This window comes from Pleurodeles waltl, chromosome 3_1 (assembly GCF_031143425.1).
Source record: "Pleurodeles waltl isolate 20211129_DDA chromosome 3_1, aPleWal1.hap1.20221129, whole genome shotgun sequence".
Lineage (NCBI taxonomy): Eukaryota > Metazoa > Chordata > Amphibia > Caudata > Salamandridae > Pleurodeles > Pleurodeles waltl.
This window is the reverse complement of record NC_090440.1, coordinates 1,585,892,809-1,585,918,008: the sequence shown is the minus strand read 5'-3', so window position 1 is coordinate 1,585,918,008 and position 25,200 is coordinate 1,585,892,809. Positions and strand designations below refer to the sequence as shown.

Sequence of the window (25,200 nt, the reverse complement as noted above, 5' to 3'; positions counted from 1 at the left end):
TGGAGATTTCTTCACAAGATGGAAGGCACACAAAGTCCAGTCTTTGCCCTCTTACTCTGGCAGAAGCAGCACTGCAGGAAAGCTCCACAAAGCACAGTCACAGGCAGGGCAGCACTTCTTCCTCAGCTATCAGCTCTTCTCCAGGCAGAGGTTCCTCTTGGTTCCAGAAGTATTTTCTAAAGTCTGTAGATTTGGGTGCCCTTCTTATACCCATTTTAGTCTTTGAAGTCACCTTTTCTTCAAAGGGGACTCACACCTACTTGTGAAATCCTGCCTTGCCCAAGCAAGGCCTCAAACACACACCAGGGGGTTGGAGCAGGCATTGTCAGAGGCAGGCACAGTCCTTTCAGATGAGTGACCACTCCACTCCACCCCTCCCTCCTAGCAGAGATGGCTAATCAGGAAATGCAGGTTACACCCCAGCCCCCTTTGTGTCACTGTCTAGTGTGAGGTGAAAAACAACCCAACTGTCAAACTGACCCAGACAGGGAATCCACAAACAAGGCAGAGTCACTGAAATGGTTTAAGCAAGAAAATGCTCACTTTCTAAAAGTGGCATTTTCAAACGCACAATCTTAAAATCAACTTTACTAAAAGATGTATTTTTAAATTGTGAGTTCAGGGACCCTAAACTCTACATGTCCATCTACTCTCTAGGGGAATCTACACTTTAATCCTATTTAAAGGTAGCCCTCATGTTATCCTATGAGAGGGACAGGCCTTGCAACAGTGAAAAACGAAGTTGGCAGTATTTCACTGTCCGGACATATAAACCACATTACTATATGTCCTACCTTATCCATACACTGCACCCTACCCTTGGGGCTACATAGGGCCTACCTTAGGGGTGCCTTACATGTAAGAAAAGGGAAGGTTTAGGCCTGGCAAGTGGGTACACTTGCCAAGTCGAATTTACAGTGTAAAATATACACACAGACACTGCAGTGGCAGGTCTGAGACATGATTACAGGGTTACTTATGTGGGTGGCACACCCAGTGCTGCAGGCCCACTAGTAACATTTGATTTAGAGGCCCTAGGTACCTCTAGGGCACTTTACTAGGGACTAAACAGTAAAACAAAAATGGCAATCGTGAATAAACCAATTACATACAATTTACACAGAGAGCATATGCACTTTAGCACTGGTTAGCAGTGGTAAAGTGCTCAGAGTTCAAAAGCCAACAGCAACAGGTCAGAAAAAATAGGAGGCAGGAGGCAAAAAGATTGAGGATGACCCTGCATAAGCAAAAAAGTCCCACAGCGCTCTACGCAGGATCAACGGCCAAGCGCCAGAAGAAACTGCAATGAATACAGAACGCCTCTGCACGCCTCATCCTCTGCATCCCTTGCCTTGACCACATCACAGCTCACCTCCGAGACCTAGACTGGCTTCCAGTCAACAAGAGGATCACGTTCAAGCTCCTGGTCCACGCTCACAAAGCTCTCCACAACACAGGGCCTGCCTACCTCAATGAGCGACTTACCTTTCATGCTCCCACCCGCCAACTACGATCCGCCAACCTCGCCCTCGCCACAGTCCCTCGCATCCGCCGGACGACATCCGGAGGCTGATCCTTTTCCCACCTCTCCGCCAAGACGTGGAACTCTCTCCCGGCTCACCTACGACAGACCCAGGACCTCCTGACCTTCAGGAAACCCCTCAAGACCTGTCTATTCGAACAGTAGCAGTTCTTTTACTCCCCCCCCCCCCCCCCACCCCCCCTTTCAGCGTCTTGAGACCCTAGCGGGTGAGTAGTGCGCTTTTACAAATGTTTGATTGATCTGGAAATGCGTGGATCCTGCAGCACAGATAGCGGTCTGGAGTGGTCCCCTTGGTCCTCTCTGCCAGCTATCCAACTTGGGAGATGGTAAGACCTTGTATCTCCTTGCAGGACAGTACCCCTGTGCACCGCGACTCCTGCAGCTACCAAGGCTTGCTTGCTCGTGCTCCAACAGATCTTCAGGCTCTGTGTAGCCCCAGCCTCGAGCACTCCATCCTGCTAAGGACCGTCTCCATTCTGCTGCTCCAGAGACGTGGGACTCCTCTTCAGGTGGGCTTACTGGGCCTCACTGCAACTTACTGTGCCTGCTGCTGTGGGTTGTCTGTGAGGGCTGTGACTGCTTTAGTTGGCTCTCCGGGCTGCTGAGGGCCACCTCAGACTCCCCTCCTTGGATCGAGTCCCCTTGGCCTTGCTGGTCCTCTTCAGACGTGCAACTCTTCTTTTTGCCCCTCTTACATTTGCCAAGGCTTGTTGGTGGTTCTTCTGCACCACTGACCATCTGTGACCCAACAACCGACGTGGGACACAATTTGCACCACTCCAAGGACTCCTTTTCAGTCCCTGGGCTCCACAGCTGAAATTCTCCCCTCGTTGACCTGGTTCTGCATCCACAGAAGGATGGGTAGAGGCTCTTGCCGCCACTGGGCACTCCATTGTGGACTGGACTTTGTCCTCTTCTTTTGCAGGTCCTCTTCTACCAGAATCCACCTTTTGGTTTCTGCTTGTCTGGTCCTGTTGTCTTAAAAGCCTTTTTTTTTTTTTTTTTCCCCGAAGTCCTGCTTTTAATCCTTGGGAAGACCAGGTACTTACCTTTTGCTCTCCTTATCACTTGGGACCACTATGGTAATCACCTCTTGGGGTTCCTAGTTCCTCCAGCTCCCCTTTAACAACTCCACATCCTTGGGTGGGGAACTATATCTCGCCCGCCCCATGACCCTTGCTATTTTTACTAAGTATTGACAATGCTTGTTGTTTCTACGCTATTTACTGATTGCTAATGTGTGTGTATATAGTTAGTGTATACATTCCTCAGTTGGGGGGGGTGTAACTTGCCTATAAGTATTCTAGTGTTGTGTTACTATAAAGTACCTTTTTTGTGTGTGTAACACTGTGGTCTTTTCATGTGTGATAAGTTTCTGTGTGACCTATAGTGGTATTGCATAAGCTTTGCATGTCTCCTAAATAAGTCTTGGCAGCTCATCCACAGCTTGCTCTAGAGAACCCTGGCTTCCTGGACACTGCCTACACTTCACTAATAGGGGATACATATACCTATATATACACCATAGTTGTCCTCTACACACCGCCACCACCACTGCCGCCGCCTGGAAAACTTGTTGGGGGGTTGAGGGGGTTCCTTCCTTTCCCCCTCAGTGGTTTTTGGGGCTTACTGTTTAACAGTGTATAATGTATTTTGCACCACAGCAAATAAAAATATTCAATAGGTGTAATACCCTGTTCTGATTCTTTTTCTGTATTCAGTTGGGGGGGAAAAAAGAGCAAACAGGTTAAATATTCAAATTGCCAGAGAATGTAGAAAATTGTACTTGGCATGTTTGTTTGAACATTTTTTGGCTTCCGAATTTAGACCCTGGTCACTGAATGCAATTATGTGTAAAAAATAAAAATAAAAAAAAATAAATGAGGGTCTAAGGATTTCATTCGTTTTTAATGCACTCTTTAAGATTACCTTTATTTAATGTATTCAGAGGGAATAGGAAAGGCAATAGTTGAGTTTTTATGCAGAAGACCTTTTCAATTCCCAACTCCAATGGAATACTTGGCAGTAAACTGCAGTTTGCCCAAGCTTTTTTTATTTTTGTTTTTTTGCGCAGTTAGTCTTTCTCAAAATTGACATGAAATTGTCAAATTGCTGCAAGTTCCCAAGCCTGGCAGTTGAATTACAAATGTAATGGCGGTTATGTTCAGTAGCCCCTAAAGAGTGCCTGTTTCTAAGATGATAAATTAATGGCTAAGTTGTGTAATGGGAAGTTCTAGAGAAGTGATTTTTCAGATACTGGTGACTGTTCAGTTGCTGTTCAGAGGTAGAAGGCCCATATACTATTGCTTGATTTTCAGACTTGGTGTCATCATTTCTGGTGTAGGGTACTGTGCTTTCTATTCAAGTGACACATAGCTGGTCAAGTGACCTATGACTGTCCAAGTGAAACCTCAAGACTAAATACAAAGGTCTATTATCCATGGCTAAGGCAGTGGGCCCATGTAGAGAATCTGTTGGTCACACAACTATAGATACAGTGTACAAACCTCCCTTCTGGAATTATTGGGACATACCTTGGGTACATTTGTTTGATTCCGGGTCATGCAGAGTAAATGCTCTCTGGAGGCCCCTGGGAGTGACAAGGGATCCGTGCTGAGAACAGTGAATTACTGCATGGAGTATAGTAGGCGCCCTATGTGCCATTGACAATAGGAAGACTCTGGATTACCATAGAGAAAGCAGTGGGTGTTCTGGCACTCCTGGGGCCCCACATTTAATGCCTAACCAGCACATCAAATGTAATAGGAGCACAGGGGCTCTGGGTTCCATGCCTTTTATGGGTACATACTGTGATTCATGTGTTTCTCTTAACATCACTTGCTGCACAGGCACTAATGATGTGATGGATGGCGATCTTAGTCTTGCCATGTGCAGGATAATGAGTACTAATTAAGAATTGCATAGTGTGTGAAGGATGTGTAATTTATGATGATTTGATCTGGTGACACCTATAATATAGAAGGATTTTTTTTTTTATATATATACCCTGTGTGGAGTCTCATTTGTGGTGTATTTACTGTGTCACTGATGTGAGTGGGTTTCACAAACCCTTTCCAAATGACCCCTGGGGATAAGCCTGACTGCTCTGTGCAAGTTACCAGGGGTGAGCACAGGTAATCTTTGGTGTGTAACTTACATGCCTTGACTAGAGTAGTGGGTTCTGCCTGGCTTAGGTGCCTACCCTAGCCAACCAGAAACCCAATTTTTATCAGTTGACACATCGGTTCAGCTCCCTGTTTTTAATCCATTTGAAAATCTACTGTTAGTGGGTATGAGAGTCAGTGTTGTTTCTGGCCTTTTTTTTTTAATTGGTGGGAAAGGATATCACTCGTTGTTGGTAAATGTGCTCCCAGTGACAAAGGCGCCTTAGGAGACCTGTGTCTTTAGCAATTGCTGCTTTTATTGTATGACCACTGGCCCCGCCATGGACCAGGGTCCCTTGATGACATACATATATCATGGGCGGTTTATCCTTTCTTGGGGGTTGAGATGAACAGTGCGCATTATTCCTGCCTAGTTTTACTGCCCAATCTTTTTACAAACGCTGATCATCTGAAGGTAGTATTTGGAAGTTTAGTGTTTTTTTTTTTTGTTTTTTTTTTTCTGAATAACCCGCACAGTCCAATAAGTCCGTCCGACCATTGACTTTATACATTTCGTGGCTGGGAACAGCGCTAGGGATATGAGCTTGTGCTTCTATTGGTAGAAGAGGTACAGTGTTATGTCTGTGTCTTTTCACCTGAGCTCCATATCTCCATATTTACAGAAAATTGTCCACTATGTCTATTCTTCAAAATAGGAAAACATGCTTGGAAATTATACAAATCGGTACAAACAAAAAACCTAAAACTGTACTTAAAATAATGACTGTTTTGTAGTTTGGCTTGAAAGGAAAATGTTACGTTGAGAGGATGTACTGTACTGTTTTTTTTTTTTTTTGTTGTTGTCTTGCTACTGACCTCTCAGTTTCATCTGTTGGTCACAAACTGCATTGTATACCATACTCCACTGAGCCAATTGTTGCTTAAGTTTGGATGGTTGTCTTGTTGGTCTCATTTGCGTTGCTGTTATTCGTGGCTTTCCTACCTTTCTGGGTCTGACCCACCCACTGGAGCTTTTTGTTTTTTTCCATTGGTAGATCGTTATTTGCCCTGCTCCGAACACAGGGTTTCAAACAGAGCACCTACGTTAAACAGCAGTTTGCTGCATTTTAGTGGAAGTAGAGGTCACTTGAAAAACTGCTGCAGAAATGTGGAAGATCTAGCATCCCCACTGAAAAATAATATAAATCAGTATTGGCAATTCCAATCTGCCTTGCTTGAATGTAAAGGTGAGACCGGTGGACATTGCCAATGTTTGTTTATTATTCTTCCCTTCCTACCCCATCTGATCCTTTATAAACCGGTTTCCTGTAATTTCCATCAGCATACTAGTTTAGATGATATGCCAGCAGATATTTAATTTTCAGTGTCTGAATCGTCCTTCTGTTGAATTGTGAAGTTACGTGAAGGTGTGTTCCTTTCATGTGACTACTATTGTAGCTAGTATGCAGGCTGTTCACGCCGGATAAGTGTTTCTTCCTTCCTCCTCCTGCCCCTCCCCCCCCCCCCCCCCCCCCAAATGTGTGTAGGATTTATCATTAAGGTTGTCACTAAATGATAACACTCCCTCGCCCCTAAGAGCACCCACTGTTACTCCTTGCTTAAAACTGTTTGTCAGTCTAGGGCACCCACTGCAAAAATCTCAGAAGTACTTGTTTTGTTTGTCTGTGTAAACCGTCTATGGCATGGAGCCTTCGGACAGGTGCATATATGTTCTACTGCTGCTGCATATTCCGTGCCTGTTTTGTGTGCATCTCTGTCTATGTATGTTTGTATTGCAAACTTACCACTTGTTCCTTTATTATTTGTATTTTTTAAGCTGACACGTAAAACGCATGATCTCATGTCAGTGGGTCTAAAGCAATGGTTCCGTGACTTTTTAGAATGACAAACGTTCCATCTACCTTTAATGGACACGAAGAGAAGCCATTTTTTTAATGTAACCAAAGCTTCGTGTGGGAGCACGTAAATCATTCACAGACAGCACATTTTCGATTGCCTTTCCTTTAACTTTGCACAGACATTGTTTGCTTGCTATACAGTTCTACTGGGAAAACTATGTGGGGAGAGATAGGGTTGCCGTGATTATTTATCATTTGTACATCACCAAGTAACTGTCTTGATTTTATTAAAATCTGTTCCCATCACACGTGAGAATTGCAAAAAACGAGCTTCATTTTTGATTTCTTAACTACTAAATATTTATAGATCATTTATAAGCATTTGCACTCTGTTGCCAAAAATTAAATCTTTGAGCCTTTCCTTTCACAATCCCTGTACTTTAGCAAGATTGTCACCTAATGCACCTTAAAAACACCTCATTCTGCAGTCCGAAAAGAAACGTAAACGCCAATATTGCAGCAATTTATCAGAAAAGACAGACTTACATTTGACCTCTGTCTTAGAAGCACTGGCAAATGTGACAAGTTGAACACTTTAGTTTTCCCACCCGACCAAAAATCAGCTTGTGACCCACAGTTTTGGGGAAACGCTTGTCTAAAGCATAACCTACTTAGGTGTCAATGTATGCATAATTTGTAATGACGTTCTTCAAGACCGTTTCAATAACTGCGGTATTAAGATATTGGACCTATTAACTGGTTTTAGGTTCTTCGGGCTAGTAAACCAGGATCGGTTCTTAAGTTTTGTTTCAGTGCGGCTCCTTTCATTTGACGTGAATAAAGTTTTATATTTGTCATCTCCAGGCTTGTTGTAACTGCTGCACCACTTTTACAGAATTTGTTTTGAAAATCAGGCATGGGCACAGAATATTGTTGTAAAGAATATGCCAAGGAATTAAGACCTCGCTTTTGAAAAGTTTATCACTAGTTCCTATTCTTACTATCCGATCTTTGTGAACATAATTTTCTTTTTTCAGTTACTGAAATTCACGAGTTGCTTACAACGTTAATCAGTATTGCCACAAAAAGTCCTGACAAAAACACTTGCACACGAGCACTTTGGGTGATTGCCAAACAATGCTTTCCTTCAGAGGAAGTTGGTAAACTGGTGAGTATAATTTCCTTTACAAAGAGTATTCCCAGTTTTGGTATGTTTCTGTTGCTGATGTCGTGTTTTTTTTTTTTTTTTCTTTCTTTCTTTCTTTTCCTTAGGTACCTGATATACTTTCTACATTAGAAACGGTACTTAATAGAGGAGATGTTCAGTCAATGGTGATTGAATATGAAGCACTAAACACAGTTATACGGTGCGTGGTATTCCATCTTTTCGAACTATACTTGATGCCATGTGTGCATAAGTCGGGGAGGTATTTATATTGCACAGTACACAATGTCTCGCCCCTGGAGCTTGTTGAAAATGAATAAGGTTAATGTGCTTGCTTTAATGTTGCTGCCTACTTGGGTTTCCACATGTAGATTCCCCCATTTTGCTGCATCAAGCATTTCCTCTGGCTAGGAGGTTGGTTTCAAATTGAACTACCTCCATGCAAGATACTGTCGTTTTAAAAAGGCATTTTCACATGTGAACACTGAACCTAGGATAACTGCAGTGAGATCTTTGAGTCAATCAATTGGATATTTGTTAAGTGCACTACTCACCCAGAGGGTCTCAAGGCATGGGGGGAGGGGGGGAGAAGAGTGGCTACTGTTTGAAGAGCCAGGTCTTGAGGCGCTTCCTAAAGATAAGGAGGTCCTGGGTCGTACATAGGTTGACGGGGAGGGAGTTCCAGGTTTTGGTGGCAAAGTAGGAGAAGGATCTGCCACCGGTTGTGGTACAGTGAATTTGGGGGACGGATGCAAGGACTAGGTTGGCAGAGCGGAGCTGGTGTGTCTACAAGTGGAGATGCACGTTGAGGTCGGCCCATCTGTCATCATGGAGAGCTTTGTGGGTGTGGATTAGGAGTTTGAAGACAATCCTTTTGTTGACTGGTAGCCAGTGGAGGTCTTTGAGGTGGGCTGAGATGTGTTCGTGGCAAGGGAGGTTGAGGATGAGTTGTGCCGAGGCGTTCTGGATGCGCTGGAGTTTCTTCTGGAGCTTGCCTGTTGTTTCCGCGTAGAGGGCTTTGCCGTAGTTCAGTCTGCTGCTGACTAGGGCATGGGTGACCGTTCTTCTGGTTTCCACGGGAATCCATCTGAAGGTCTTGCGGAGCACTCAAAGGGTGTTGTAGCATGAGGACGAGATGGCGTTGACTTGCTGAGGTCATAGAGAGCGCAGAGTCCAGTATTAAACTGAGGTTGTGAGCGTGCGTGGGTGGTTGGTGTTGGGGCCGACCCCCAGAGTGGCAGGCCACAAGGAGTCGTCCCATGCAGAGCTGTTGAGGCCGAAGATGATGGTCTCTGTCTTCTCAGAGTTCAGTTTGAGGCGGCTTGCTTTCATCCAGTTGGCAATGGCGTGGAGGTTGTTCTTTGCAGATGTGGGGTCCTTCGTGAGGGAGAGGATGAGCTGAGTGTTGTCGGTGTAGGAAACGATGTTGAGGCCATGGGATTGGACGATTTTGGCGAGCAGGGCCATGTAGACATTGAAGCGGGTGGGGCTGAGGGAGGAGCCCTGTGGAACTCGCAGATGGTCTTGGTGGCCTTAGGCAGGAACGGGGGGAGGCGCACTCTTTGGGTCCTTCCTGAGAGGAAGGAGGTGAGTCATTCCAGGGCCTGTGGCAAACTCTTATCAGAACAGCACCACTGAATCATAGTGGAAAAACCATTGACCCTGTTCCATATCATTGTCAGCAGTTGATACGTCTGATTTGATGCAGTTGGCGAGTTGTTGGTCATCAGGAGTAGTACTATTTATTCTGTTAACTACTTTGGAGATATCTTTTGTGATTGGTTTTGTAAGTTGGGCTGCTGTAAATGTGGAAAGACATTTAAGGCCTTGTAGCATGATATAGGAAAATACTATACATACTATTGAAAGTTATGTTATTGCACTTAAAGTACAGAAATATATACGTATTCTTACTTGTCCTCACTTATGCACTTGCTTCTTTTCTTTGAAGGTATGTAGCTTTGTAGTGTGGCTTGCCTCATACATTCCACCCATTGTGTCTTTCTCCCTCACACCTATTTTAATGTTCGCTGGTACATATCTTTAAAATGTCATATATTCATCAGTGTGATAAGCCTTTCTTCCCCACATAACATGCAGATTATTGGAACAGACGCCAATGCAAATGGGAGAGGAAGCTCCTCGGTGGGCAAAGCTGGTCATCCCTTTAGTGGTCCATTCTGCACCAAGAGTGCGCTTAAGGGGTGCAACAGCCCTGGAGATGGGAATTCCACTCCTCCTTCAAAAACAGCAAGACGTTGCTGCCATAACAGAGCCATTGATGTCTACAGTAAGTGACTGTTTTTGTTGTGTGTGTTTTTTTTTTTTTTTTTTTTTTTTTTTTTTGTAATTCCCACACAAGTTACTTGAGTGTCTTTGCTTTCTGGCTGCAGCTCTGAGAGGCCTAATGTTGTTTTCACATACTTCTTATATGAGAAAGTACTTCTTAAATTATTTTTCATGCTGTTGCCATCAAGTTATAAACCACCTGATAAAATACTTATTAACTATATTGTTTCTTCTAAATAAAACGTGTACATTTGTTCATTTTGTTTTCTATTTGAAACAATAGATGTCTTCAGATGTGCGTACATAGTGCTGAAAATGCCATTTGTTTTACTGCCCTATAACGGCTATGCACCACTTCTAGCAACTCTCTCACGAACACAGGGCGTGAGAGACAGTTGTCATAATACTTAGATAATAATTTAACAATGATTCGATGCATACTGAGCCAACCCAAAGTTGCCAAAGCTCTGCTTTAAGGACTACAAAATCTGCCCCTGTTTTCTGATCCCTTTTGATGTACAGAATACCTTTTAATAAATAAATATTGGCACTTCTAATTTGGGACAGTGACCCCAAGAATCTAATTGGCCCAAAAATACCTGTTGTATGCAAGCTAGCTATCTGTTGCTAGTCAGCTATTCTATTCACAATATGTGGTCAAAAGACCATCTGCTCAGTATCGGATAACTTGACCACTTTATATACTGTACTAGTGATTCTGCCAATAGGAGTAGCACATGCAACCATGTTGCCTAACCTAGCTTGCACATGCCGCAGGTGTAGACCCCTCTTTGCAGTAGCGTTTCAAAGAAAGATAGACATGGCTTCAGCCAGTTTCAAGGTACTCCAGTGTCAAAGGCCCTGGTCCTGTAGTGACTTTTCACTGTTGGTTGCCTAGCAAAGTTGGACTAGCTTTTACCTTTAAAAACATGGCCGAATCCAAGTCCTTTAAAACATCCATTGTATTTATTCCTTACTAGATGATTCCCGCTTGTCATCAAAAGCATGGGGGTGAGTGTTTCAAGTACTTTTTTTTTTTTTTTTTTTTTTTTTTTTTCGTTTTTCCTTTGTACATTTAGTTTACTGTATGCAGAAAAATAAAAGGACCTGGTGCCACGGTGTGGCATCTGTTTAGGCAACACACCTTCTTGGTAGTGGGGGCATATCGTAAAGTTGTAATGCACTGTATTGGCATTCTGACACCACCTGTGAACCTCTTGTGCACAGAGATGAACTAAATATCCCTCAACTGCCCCAGCCCATTTATTTAATAGCCTGGTTGAGCTCCCTCCCCTGCCCACCAGCCACCCAATACCGCTGGGTGTCAGGCCCCAAAAACAATCTCTACTCTTTGCCATACCTTCCTCGAGGAACCACCTTAGAAAAAAACCTTGGTGTCACCACGTCCTGAACATTTGACATTACCTACAGTGACTGACCATGCCTAGCATCAAAAAAAGGATTTTGCTTGTGGTGGTGTCAACGCCTAGATGACCCCATACTAAAATCTGGTTTCAAACCAACAAGATTGTCTGTCATTAGGGACTCTACCTCCTCACAATGACAACAGCAGGAAGATAATTATGTCCCTCAAACACCATTGCTAGATGAAAGGCAAGACATTGTATGCATCCATCCCAAAACCGGCCATAATTCTTCATGGTCTTGAGACATTTGACAGCCATGTCACACAGTATACTTCTGAAGAAGCCATTTCGTAGGAAATCGGAGTCTTCCTAGTCCGAAGATAAAAAAAAAAAAAAAAAGTCTTACATAAAATGCCTAGTTGTTTGCGGGAACATTTGAAGTGCACGCAAATTCAAATAGTAAATGGGCTGGCTGAAGCTCAGTGTCTTGACATCCTTCTGCAGATAAATCTTAATCAATTTCACCATCAAGGTCTTGAAATTACACTCGTGTTCTCAGCAGGCTCAAACATTTTGGGGAACTACAGTCAACTTGGTGACAAATCCACCGCCACAGAGGTCGAACAGTGAAATTGCAGGAATCCCTTCCCTTTATCAAATCCAATGTCCCCCATCAATGAAAATAATGATAAAAATGTTAGGAATGATGAGTTAATGCATTGCGGTAGTCCCAAATGCAGTTTTGCACATGGCACATTACAGGACAGTCTTGCAAGATAATAGTCACAAGTTACTTGTGTTTGGGAGAATTTAGTGGTGGAATTCAGTGTTAAACACAAACTACAGTGGTGTAGCAAAGTAACCTTTTTACTACACAGATCATTGTTAAATCCAAGTACCACCTTGGTTCAATAGAGTGAGCACCATGTGCTACATACAAAGATAGGGATTTTTCATTAGACACAGATTTTATAATGCCAGATTATATGAACAACCTTGGACAATCCGCTATCATATAGACATACTTGACGAGCTCCTCCGGAGAGGGGACAAGGTTGCTGTTCTCAGCAGGTGTCATTAGCAGACTTGTGAATAGGAAATCAACTCACAAGTTCTCATCCACTGTTATCACCTTTGGGAGTATCAGACAGTAGATCCGCTTGTTACTCGTGCAAATGTTAAAATGCCAAAACGTTCCATCCAATTGGGGTTGCTGATCCTAATGATCCCTTATGTAGTGCACAAAATGTGGCATACACAAATGTTGCTTACTCTTAACATATTATGTGCCCTTCAGACATTTAGTACTTCATTCATCCAAGTAACTACGTTTCTTTCCTGTCTTTGTCATCACCAATGCCACATATTGCATTCCAGTCGCAAATAACTGATTTTAGAGATTTGGCACTTGAGGTCTTGCACGTGGGGTACTTTTACAGTTGCCTGACAAATTATTGGAAATTGTAAAAGAAGCTGGGAAACTTACTTTGCGACCATGTTATGCAGCTAAATGGACACATTTCGACAGTTGCTGTGGTACTCAAAATATAGAATTCTTAACCATTACAGTTCCACACTTAGTATGTTGCCTGCTCCATTTACAGCAAGCAGATTTGGCGTATACCTCTGTATGATGTGTAGAAACAAGCACCCCATACTTCCATACAGATATCATTCAAACTATTGAAGACCAATTTGTTTGAGTCAATGATGCGTATTAGTTGTTGCCCTGCAGTCCTTGCATCCTGAGTCTGCTTGCGCAGGGACGCCTTTGCAGAGGTAGCTGCACGCTTTAGAAATGTTTTGAATTGTATTGTTTTTAGAATCCGTCTAATAAATGGTTTTGTGGGAAACTCCAAGGTAACCTCTCATAGTCCCCAAGCTCCTCCGTTGGACTGCAGTATACGCGTTACGGTGTTAATGGGGGAACCTCTTGAGCCACTGCACTGGTGGTTGTCTTTTTTGCTGGCACTTCTCTCTGTCTTTGAGAACATTCATAAATGGGCCCTCATGTTATGTTCTCTCTCCCTCTCCCCCTCCCCCCCTCCAGAGTTGGGCTACACACACCCTAGGTTACTTTAAATCTTTTTTTTTTTTTTCCCCCTCGATTTTTACTCCTTTACACCGCCTGCCCATCCTCCTGTCTTTTTTCAGTCACAAGCTGTCGCTGACACTGCTTTACACGATCTAGCTGCAAGGAGTGCTATAATGAACTGCATTGATCATGAGAAAAAAAAGTTAATTTCCAGTGCCATTTTTGGGAAATTGTCTTAAAAACCAGGCCTGTTTATATGGATCATTGTATGCATTCAACTATGTTATTCCATAGCCAAAAGTGCACTGCACTCTTCGATCATACTCCAAAGGGAAGAAATGAACCCCAATGACGTTCTAGGCTGCATGCCATTATTCTACATACACCCCATTTTATGCCACCCATCCCAGATAGCCTTCGTTCTTATTTTGTTGCTTGAGGGCTGTAGGAAATTGGACATGGTAAGCATAATCGTGTGAAGAGTAATAGCTTTGATTGTAAATGTTTATGTACCTGCTTTGTATTTTTTCCAGTTTGTTTCTGAAGCACCAGGAATTACAGAAGGCTGAGCTGCTCAATACATTATAAACTATGAATAGGGAAGTGAAAGCTACAGCAGTGTTCATCTGAACAGCTTCTACCTCCAGTCTATCCACTTTGCGGCTCTCAATGCCTCATTGATTAGGTATAGATTAGAAAGCCTAGTGGCTCCACTGGCATTTCAGTTTGTAGATTCCCCGTTTGTTGTTGAACTCCACCCCTGTTCTTCCCTAAGTTCATCTCTACAGTGACGAACCTGGTAGTACTTTTTGATAGTATCATAACACTCGAACCCTTAATTTCCTCTCCTTCTACAAAAACCGGTTTCCGAAGGTCATGTATATAAGCTGGCCTAGTACAATGGCTGACTTGTAGGTTTCCATCTTTAAGCATGCTTGCCTGTCGGGCTACTGCTGCAAAATGCTCACACTGGTTTATGAAAGCATTCATGGTGGAGACCCACTCTGTCTTTCAAGAGTGGTTTTCCATCACATTCATTACACTAAGACAATTTTCATATTTTTTTCAACACCAAAATCGCATGCATGCCATAAAGCAGATCCCTTGAACTGCACAGCCACCTGCTCTAAAATTCAAACGACTTCTCACTAAATCTAAGTACATGCACAAGTTAAATCGCAGTTAATCTAGCACCCCTAAACTATCAAACAAGCCACTGCCATTATCACTTAATGTAAATATGCATCTCTATGTGTGATCTGGAGAAAAAAGAAAAAAAACAGAACCATACATTGTCTATCTGATCTATATTAAATTGCTATATAGAGCAATTCTCAAAGGGCTACAAAATGTATTCTTCTGTTGGATCACAACATTGGACTTGCACAACCTCTCGTAAAAATGTTATGGGGTGATCCTGGAATGTTATCCTTATGCTGACTGCTCCTATCCACACACACTATGCTGTCTGCCCTCACATATTTTCTTTTTGGAAACTGGTCCAGTCATGAGTACAAGCTTGCGCAAGCAAATTTTATTACTGTGCTAGTGTTCGTATAAGTGATAGTAATCTGCTAACATGGCATTCCCTTGTGGTGATGTACAGAAGACCTTGTGTAACAATATTTGCAGGCGGTTATGCACAATTGTATCCAGATCATTAATTGTTTGCCTTTGTTTCTTCTTTTCTGTTTGTTGCCACAGAAAATCATATCCGAACTTCAGAGGTTGTTCTCAACTAAAAATGAAACCTATGTTTTGAAGTTGTGGCCTCTGTTTGTGAAGCTATTAGGAAAGGTAAAGGAGCAGCCCCTATTTTTTTTTTTTTTTTCTTTGTGTCTAGATCGTTTGTTTTCTGAACATGTATCTTCTCATTTTAATCAATTTCCAGACACTCCATCGTAGTGGTAGTTTTATCAACTCACTGTTGCAGTTAGAAGAACTTGGATTTCGCAGTGGATCACCTGTAATAAAGAAAATTGCCTTCATTGCATGGAAGAGTCTAATAGATAACTTTGCTCTAAATCCAGGTTGGTTCATCCCCTATTAAATTTCAGGTTCCTTTAGGTTTGTAAAGTACAACTTCATATTGTGCACGTTATAAAAGACTTACTGTATTTTGTAAGCGAGTATGAAACAATGTGTGATCCTGTATCCATCAAGCATTCTTCTGGGCTTCTGTTGCAGTAACCGCATTCCTCTTAGGAAATACCAGTATTTCATATTGTTTATTTGTTTAATGTTGTTTTCTTCTGTTGAAGATATTCTATCAAGCACAAAGAGACTGAAGCTGTTGATGCAACCATTGTGTTCCATCCATGTGAGGACGGAGGCATTGGCACTGACCAAACTGGAGGTTTGGTGGTATTTGTTGATGAGACTTGGAGCTCAGCTTTCGGCTAACTTTGAACAGGTAACCAATACTATGTAAATTTAGTATCTGGTATGTCATTGTTGCCTGATGTACTGTTGCATACACTTGGCCTCTAAATTAAAAATTAAGGCCCTGATTTAGATTTCAGCTGACTGGTTACTTCGTCCCAACTGTGACGGATAGCCCGTCCACCGAAATATAAATCCCATTATATCCTATGGTATTTAGATTTTTGTGGACGTGCTATCAGTCACCGTTGTGACTGAGTAACCTGTCTGCTGAAATCTAAATCCGGCCTTAAGTGCTTCTACTTTGTGGTGAGCAATAAACCAGTTCTGAAGCAGTTTAGTTGTACCAAATGGCATAATTCTGTATTTCCGAAGTGCGCTATCTGCTGATCAAATAACCTTTAAGGCATTATTATATAATAAAAGCATATTACTTAAAAATGCACAAAACCTATAAATTAGGAAACCGAATGCCCTGACAATAGGACAGCAATCGCAGTGAAAATCATATCAAAGAAAATTTGGTTACAAGAATTTTTCAACAGAGCACTCTCATAGTGAATTGTAATGTAGTCTGTTTGGGAAACACTGCTCTAAATGGATGCTTATTGGTGCGTTTTCTGCAAACCTATAAAAGTAGGTTTGTGTGTGTGGCACAGTAGTTAACAAAACAAAAAATAGTCAGGAGGTGGATGACCCAAAGGACAACATTGATATCCATATGGAGATTTCATGTAATTAGATACATGAATCCTGAGGCAGAAGTGAAAAACCTTTTTAAAATCATGAAATTTCTTTGAAATTTTCATTAGAAATTATTTAGTCATTAAATGTGATTTTGAATAAATGAACAAATACTGCAAATATAGACATCATAGCTCATCACTGTGCTACATTATAGAAACCTTTTTTTCATACAAGCAGCAGGCCTTTGCAAATGGCAAAGATGCTCAGCCTCTGCAGTAAATATTTTTGAAAATTATTGCAGAGGCATGCCAGTTACATTCTTGGCGTAAGCTACATCTACACTGCACTAAAGCCTTGTGTGATTTTAAAAGCACCACTTACTGATGATTTGGATGATGTGTGAAGTAGGTGTTTAACCATTTTGTAGGGAGGTGGCTCTTTATATAGTATACCAAAAAGGTATGCTGTGTATGGAATCCAGGTATCCCTTATAAGGGGACCGGGGTTTGTTCTAGCAATTCCAGGTGCTCTATCTGGGGTAGTGTGGTCGAGCAGCCTCAGGCTTATCAGAGAGGAGTATTAGACATTTGTTGCATACACACAGTCCATAAATGATACACAAACACTCAGTAAGGAGATCCACATCAATTTAGAAAAATAATTTTTTTTATATATGTTTTGACACCAAGAGCTTAGTTATTGGGTAAGTACTTCTTAAGTTAGCAGTTGTGACAAATACAGAAAATACACTTGAATTAACTCTAATGCCGTATTGTTATCCTATTGGAAAAGAGACACATACTGCATATGTATATTAGCAGCAACGTACATGTCCAGTCTTCTAGAGTTAAGGTAACTATGGGGCAAGGTCCAAAGAAGCACCAACAGGTCACCTTGGTTGGCTTGGGGGCGTCCGGGTGCAGAGGTGCTTTTGTGTTCGGTGTGCAATTGGTTTCAATGGGAACCAGTCCTGGGTAAAAGAGGCTGTAGGTAGGGACTGGTGGCCCAGTCCAGCTGAACCCAAAAGGTGGCTCAGGTCTCGAGGGTCTAGGGCACACCGGGTCACTGTTGATCCACAGCAATGCAGGCAAGGGGAAGGGAAGGGAAGGGAAGGGGAGGGGGGCGAATAGACGAACGTGTGTGCAGTGATGCACTGTCCAGTGGGATTGCATCATGAAGGCTCCTCGCTGTTTTTGGTTCCTGCACAAAAGAGGCTGCAGTCTGGCTAAACCCAAGTTGGGGTTCATCTCTGGAGGGTCTCAGGACCTTGTTGGCCCACTTCGACTCAGGCTGGGGGGTCTGGGTGCAGTAGTGCTTTTTGGTGTCGGAGTTTCGATGGTCTGGGCCTCTCCTCGTTCTTCTTGGGTGCTTGCAGGGGAGCAGCTCTGCTACTCCATGGTATGGAAGGTGCTGGTTGTTCATTGAAGGGCTGGTAGTCTTCCCAGGCTTTTGGGGGCAGAGCAGCTTCACGACGAGTCAACAGTGTTTCATTTGTCGAGGCCGGCAGGGTTGGGGCCATGTCAGTTGCTGCTACTCTGTTCTTGCTCTTCGCAGCTCTTCAGTGTCTTCTTAGGCTGGTCAAATCTGTTTTCCTGGTGCCAAGGGATGCCCTAAATACTAGATGGAGGGGCATTATGGGGAGGGAAGGGCTAACGGCCCTTTGGGTCACTGCACCTCTTATATGACCACTTCCTGTGGGAGTGGGCATCACCCCGTCTCGGACTTCCTAATTTTATCATTACCAATATTGGTGATTTTTTCTTTTTTGGGGCACAGCAGGCAGCTCACCTTTGGTGTGTGTCAGACCTGGGTGTCCTCCACCCTTCCAAGCATAGCTAATTTCCTGCCTGTCCTGGTGCCATATGGGCCGCAGGGCAGGGGTGGCATCCTGTTGGTCTGGGGGATGCTGGGGTCACATTTTAAAGGTGGCAGGTACTTTGAAGTTCCTTGCCTTGGTATGCTAAATAACACCTTCCTCCGGAGCAGGCATAGTTTCTGACCTCAGAGCGTGGGCTCTCACCTGCAGGGATGAGAAACGTGCCTGTGGTGGATGTACCAGTCAGCCAGCACACTAGAAGACTGTAGGTTTCAGGAGGTACTTCTAAGGTACTTACTCTCCGGGTGCATGTATTAATGAATCCATCACTGGAATCAGTGTGGGTTTATTAATATGAGGTATTTGATACCAAACCCCATAGGTATCAGTGAAGCCATTATGTAGCTGGAAACCCATTTTAACCAGTGCCCAGGACATACCTTAAGATGGAATCCCTGTTCACTTGTAATGTCTAAGAGTTTACTTGGATATCACAGGGGCATATCTGCTCATGCAGATATGTCCACACATGTAGTAAAATGCACGCAGCCTTAGGTCTGTAAGGCCTGCTGTAAGGATGATTTGTTTTATATTTATATGCAGTGTCTGCAGGCATGACACTGGATGTTTGCCATGTCATGTTTTCACTTTCGTCTACACCATGTCACGCAGCCTGCAGTGGCAGTCTGCATAAGGGTGGTAAGGGGTCCCTTAGGTTGGCACCATACATGCTAAAACCCTTACTGGCCCTCGTTAGTACCCATGCCCCTAGTATCAAGGGTACCATTTACTAGGGACTTACCGGGGTGCTAAAGGTATTGCCAATTGGGGAACAATTGCACAGTTTATGGAAAGAGATCTGGCACTCGGGACCTGGTTAGCAGGACCTCAGTGCACTTCAGTCAAAGTTGCATCAAATACCAGGCAAAAAGTGTTGGTGACCATGTCAAAAAGGGTCTCTTTCCTTCATGTAAAGACTTATTTTAACCTATGCTTACTGTTCTCTTTTGGCCTACAGCGACCCTCGTCTCATGGTTTAGAGTTTCTCATCTGGGTGTTGAAAATCTAGACTGCAGCCCATGTGTGGAATGTGACTTCTAAACCACTTGTTCAGTTTTTGAACAGTGGCCTACCTAATAAATACGCCAAGAGGGATAAGCAAATGTATTCTGGTCAAATCGCAGTTAGTGACAGGAATATTCCACTTCCAGGTTTAAAATAAATAAGTACAAATAAAATCTCAAACTTTTGCTCACTGGACTTCCAGGATCTTTCTTTGGGCATGTTGGCTGTTTTCAGGAATTCAGTTGCCCTAAAAATGCGCATGGTTCCAGCGTATTTCCATTTTAGAAAAGCAATGTTTTTTCTCTTGTTTTTTTTTCTCTCTTAGTATGTGCATTTATTTGTGTGGTGTGTGTGTTTTTTTTTTTTTGGTTACTTTTGTTTTGCTGTGGTTGCATGGATTGTGTAGTTATGTATTTTAATGTGGAAAGTGATTGGATACTGTCATCCTGGCTCGCACTTAAAAAAGCAAAGCAATTCTATGATGTAGCTTTTCTATAAACAAGGTAGCATATTCCCTCTTGTACTCACTTCAGGATGGCCGGATAGTCAGAAATGGGCCTGAAACCTAGCTTGGTCCAACTTATCTATTTTGCTGAAATGTGTTACCAGTCATATTCAGCACATTGATTTCGAAGTCTTCGCAGTTCGTTCCCAACAATAAGGGACATATCCCAGGTTTGTTATGGAGGGTGCAGAGTGCCTACTGAAGTTCCAGTGGGTGGACAGAATTTATCAGTTACGGCTTACTGGTCAGCAGCCTCTGCAAAATGTGCATAACTGCTATCCTCCTAATCACCCAGACCCCCTGAAACAAGCCCGGTAGAGATTTAAGTCTTGACTATTTTAACTGTGTATTAGGAGTAGAAAAGATGCAGTTTGTTTGTGAATTCACCTGTTGAATGATATATGGTATTAGTTTCTGTCTAGTGAAGTGTTTAGGTTCTGTAAGCCAAACTGATTTTAATAGCTTTCCTCGGACAGCTGTACCTGCAAAAGTTTAAATTGTTCTTAGAAACAGTCAGATACTTTGCTTGTGTTCTAACATTAAGAGACACTGTATTTTAACTTTTAGGTGTGTGCACCACTGATTCAAAACACTTTAACTGTGGACTCTTCTAATGCTGCCCCTATAACTCCTGCACGAGGATCAGCTAACCAGAGTCTAAATCAGACTGGGATGAAAGCAGGTACACAGAGCTCCTATAGATAATCTTGTTGAATGCATCTGGGCTGGATTGGAAGTTAGTTAGTTGCAGGCGTGGTTTGCACCATCGATATAACTATCTGCTACCCATATTTTTTTTACCTCATGGATTGATACTTAATCAGGAGCTGCTCTTTAGTACATTAGGTTTGCAAGCTATTCACCCTGAGCTATTAAAGGGTTATGCTAGGTGTATCAAGCATGGCCTAACTCTGTTTGGAACCTCTGTGTTGTAATCATGCTTATAACCACACTAAAAACGTGTGGGCTCATGTCTACACTGAAGGTACTAACACCTTTATGTGGTTCTTTGTGTATAATTTTTAACATTGCCTTTTACTTAAGTCCTAGTCACGTTGAACTTTGACTTTATTTATTGCTGCTAACTGTTATATAAGTATCCCCTAACTCACCAATAGAGCTGGTCTTGATTACTTGAGTTTGCGCCCCCCTGGATAGTCAAGTGTAAAGTCAGGGCACTTTTCAATACTAAATAATTGCTTTTTACCTTTTAGACATTTCAGGCACAACTAAGAATTTCATTTCAAAAATGTATTTTCCTCCTCAGGACCCTTCCCATTTGGAAGCCCCACAACACCCAAGATGAACTTAAATTCTAGTAGTCTTTCATCAGCTGCACTTCCATCTGTTCAGCTTTTGGGGCTTGAAATGTTGCTTCATTTCTTGTTGGGACCAGAGGTTGTAACTTTTGCCAAGAAAAATAATCTTGTGCTTGGTTTAGGTAAGTAGGTTTCCTCTTAACGTCTGAAAAGATTGTGTTGTCTGTAAAGAAATTATTGGCGGCCTTTTAGTTTTATTTACATTCATTTACAAGATGTTTGTCTGCCATGAAGCTTGCAACTTGCCTTTGGGTATTTGTGTAGCCCTCGAGTTTGTTCTTTCATGCCTCCAAGTTTGTCTGCCATTATGTATTTGTGTGGCCATTATTTGTTGTGACTGCATGTAATACTGCAAACCAAGTGGCAGTATTTGAAGAATTGCCTAAATTGTATACATATTGTTTGTCTAGAGCCTCTGCAGCACCCGTTGATCAGTAGCTCTTCATTTTTCTGCAAGCATGCCAGCACACTCCTGAATGCCGTTCAGGATGGCTTTATAGCAGTTGGAAAAGATGCTTCAGGTAAGGAGGATGCTGTTCTTTAGACTTCGTTTTGAAAGGGTTGGTGAAATTAGTCATTTGATGATTGTCAAACTCCACATATTAGAAATTGACTACTCCTTGGTTGATCAGATATCCTGCCTGAAGTAGAACGTTTTGGCTCCCCAGAACCAGTAGGTGGGGCAGGGAGATATGGGGATGGGATTGTAAAACTCCCCAGTCGCCACTCCACCAAGGGTCTGTAGAAATATCTGTAGGTACAAGAGCAACAGGCTGAAATTAACCTGTTGCATTAAAACTATGGTAAGCCGCAGCATAAAACAATTGTTGCATTGTTAGAGGTGCATGTCCCCAGTTTGCAATTAAGTACTTGCTGTTTGGGGTCACTGCATTAAGACTGCTGGCCCCGCAAGGGAGGTAAACTATCAAACTACGCCCTTCACCAAGATGTTTTATGACGAGTGTAAAGGTGCCCCTGCTGCACTAACTGAATCTGTACAGAGGGGGCCCCTTGTCTGAATTTCATTGTATCTTGAATAGAACTGTGGTCTGTGAAACTGATCGAACTGCAATCTAGTAGGCCTCTCCCAAGTTGCCTCTACCAAGAGAACAAAATATGTGCAGATCATGCACATTGCACCAGGGCCTCTTTGACCATTCCTGTGTTTCTGTAACGTTAGCCATTCAAAGGGTTCTTTCTTTAGTATTAAGGCAACCTTGTACAGCAGGCACTCCTTGAGTAATACTACTTGGGTACTAAGGCACCTTCAGTAATGGGAAAATGCAGCATCTACGAGGATTGTATTTTCTGTATTTGGACCCTAATATTTAAAGTGAGATTTGGGGAGAATACATTTGTCTGTGTTTTGATATCCGTGTATATGATCTTTTTTACAGATGCCATTGTGCAGGTGATTTGGAAGGATATGATCAGCCTTGTGAAAGCAACCATTGAGGCTGGTAAGAACTCACCAGGTTACATCCAATTTTCCCTTAACCAAACGTCTAGAATAAAGAGGTTATTTTTACAACTATGGTTCATGGTCTCCTGATCTCCCTGGAGCTTGAAGATGATTTAAACTGTAAATGTAATAAAAGCTAAATACGGAAACTGAATGGCATGCAGGATCATTTTACCCGAATGCAACATATTTAAAAAATAAATAATAAAAAAAAAAGTTGTATTTGTTTATTGCATTTCCTAAATTGTTTTAGTTTTATTATGTGCACAGATTTGTGTTTTTTTTTTTTTTTTTTTTGTGGCCCTAACCAAAGCTTTGCATGTTGGTAATTCTTCTTCTGTGTTTTTTGAAAGTAGGTCTCCGTTTTAACTTGTGCCCAAATCTGATCTTTTACACTTTAGGGAAGTGCCCTTTTGGACAGTCACCCCCTACTTTTAGCCACTTATACTGAGGTTTTGTTGCATGAATTCTTTTCTGGGTTCACATGCTGTGCAGTATTCAACCATATAGTGGTTGGGCCTGGAATGGTCTCCCCCCTCCACTTTTTGGGCATCGTTGACCACCATTTGGTGTTTGGTCCCTCCCCTGCATGATGTCAGACAGCACCCCATAAGTTTCTGTGCTTGTACCCATCTTCAGATTCTTTTTTTTTTTCTCCCTTTGGGGTCTAGAGGCAAAAGGAGCGGCTCAAAAGTTTTTTTTTTTTTTTTTTTTTTTTTTTTTGAGACCATGTTGAAAAAAGAAGAATCAAACATCGAACTTCTCGAAGGGAAAACAGAGAAGAAATACCTGCTGAAGAAATCAACAAAAGGCATTGAAAGAAAACCCGAAAAGATAGAGACCACTGAAATCCTCAAAGGAGACAATCACTGAGAAGTATCACAAAGCAGCCTCGATGTCCAAAAAAGTGACGATCGAAGGCCAGCCATGAGCAAGAGAGCCCCACAGATCTCAGACCAGGGGTACCGAAGAAGACCGGGTGTCAAAACAGGCAAAACCCTCCGTTGGGAAAGAAACCTCAAGGCCATCGTAAGAAGAAGTAAAGGCCGAAAAAATGACCATTGACGATACAAGACATCGAAAGGGCATCTGAGGTGAAGAAAAGGCATTGACTAGAGGCTGAAATGGCACTGCTCCTGTGGTGAAAAAGAGCGCGCTCCCCTAATTGGGATGGGCGACAGTTAGGAACAATCTTTTCCACACCAATGTAAGTGATTGGATACTCCTTTTTCCTGATAAATTCTGGTGAATAGTTATCCAGAACCCCTTACGCCTAGGAGATACACAGTCATTTAGGTCTTGACGAAGCATCACTGGATCCGTATTGACCACCAGGATGCGAAACATGTTGACCCTTGATAGGGATGGTTTGGAAATTCCCCGCCCTCATTTTGTTCTTTGACATAGTGATTGATCATTATTTCTGTTTCACTCTTATGACTATTTTTAACCTTGGCCTTTTTCTCTCATCTGGTCCAATAAATTAATTACCAGGTGTAGACTTTGAGAGCCAATTTTAACCACTACTTTTGATCTCCTTTTTTTGCTTACTCACTCTTGGGGTCACAGCATCATTATTTGAAAAGATCTCTGGCAAAGAGCCCCCCCCACTTGGGGTGGTGCCCGTCAGACATTGCAGTGCCGGTCTGACGAGGAGCAGCTCCGATGATGAAGCATGACATCCTTCTGGATATGTGAGGTTTCTTGCTCCTAAAATTTAGGACCCCCGCCATAGTATCCTCTCTCTCTTTCTATTTGGAACAGTGTACCCTATATTTTGTGAAAAAGAGTTTGACCACTCACTGAAACGATTTTGAATTTCACGAAAAACCCTTGACCACTATGGAGGATGAGGAGGAGGAAACTGCACTCGAAGCACCGGTAACCCCGGAGCCTCATGAAGAAGAGGCAGAAGAGTTCTACGACCCCCAAAAGGGAGGAAGCAACAGGGAGTTTTAAGGATGACTGAAATGACTTCAAAACAGAGAGCCCAAGAACAGGAGGTCGACAACTATCCCTCAAAGCCTTCAGCCCTGACGACCTCACATGCTACAACAGCCTAGTGAAGAGGGCAACGGACACACATGGAGTACCCTTAGAAGAGAAGGGAGACTCCTGCTTCCTATGAGGAACCCTCATGCTATCAAGCGAAGGAAACCTTTATTTCTCCAGGTTACTTAGCATTCTGGACCAGGGCAGGGAGTGCTTCAAAGAACCTGCCGCAGCTAAGGAGGTGACACCAAGGGTGTAGAAAAAATACAACCCCCCCCCCCCCCCCTCCTCGAAAAGGGCCCCAAATACATCCAAGGGAACACAGTGGCTGACTCATCTTCGCAGCGGCAAGAAGAAGCAATGCCCACGCCTCCACAAGCACCCCCTCCTGAAAGGGAAAGCAAGAGGACATGGTGGGGAGAAAGAGGGGGAGGGAAGCAGCAACGCAATGGCGTATAGCAAACTCAAATGCCCTTCTCAATAGATATGGCCACCAGCAGTGGGGTGAAATTGAGGAGCTAATGAAAAAGCTCCCAGAAGGGGGACAAGAAAAGGCCAAAGGCAATTATCTAGGAAGGCCAAACCAATGCCTACCTAAACTCTCAAACCT

At 42.8% G+C, this 25,200-nt stretch overlaps 1 protein-coding gene across 2 annotated transcripts in view; it reads left to right on the top strand.

Moving 5' to 3' along the window:
* The window catches only part of RIF1 (replication timing regulatory factor 1), a 310,912-nt gene that overhangs the window by 34,174 nt on the left and 251,538 nt on the right, over positions 1-25,200 (top strand). For both annotated transcript variants that reach the window (XM_069225212.1, XM_069225211.1), the window contains exons 4-13: positions 7,544-7,674; positions 7,779-7,873; positions 9,772-9,961; positions 15,067-15,159; positions 15,254-15,392; positions 15,624-15,775; positions 20,385-20,499; positions 21,085-21,258; positions 21,547-21,657; positions 22,534-22,596. In XM_069225212.1, the coding sequence (XP_069081313.1) occupies positions 7,544-7,674; positions 7,779-7,873; positions 9,772-9,961; positions 15,067-15,159; positions 15,254-15,392; positions 15,624-15,775; positions 20,385-20,499; positions 21,085-21,258; positions 21,547-21,657; positions 22,534-22,596 (1,263 nt within the window). The remainder of the gene's footprint in view (positions 1-7,543; positions 7,675-7,778; positions 7,874-9,771; positions 9,962-15,066; positions 15,160-15,253; positions 15,393-15,623; positions 15,776-20,384; positions 20,500-21,084; positions 21,259-21,546; positions 21,658-22,533; positions 22,597-25,200) is intronic.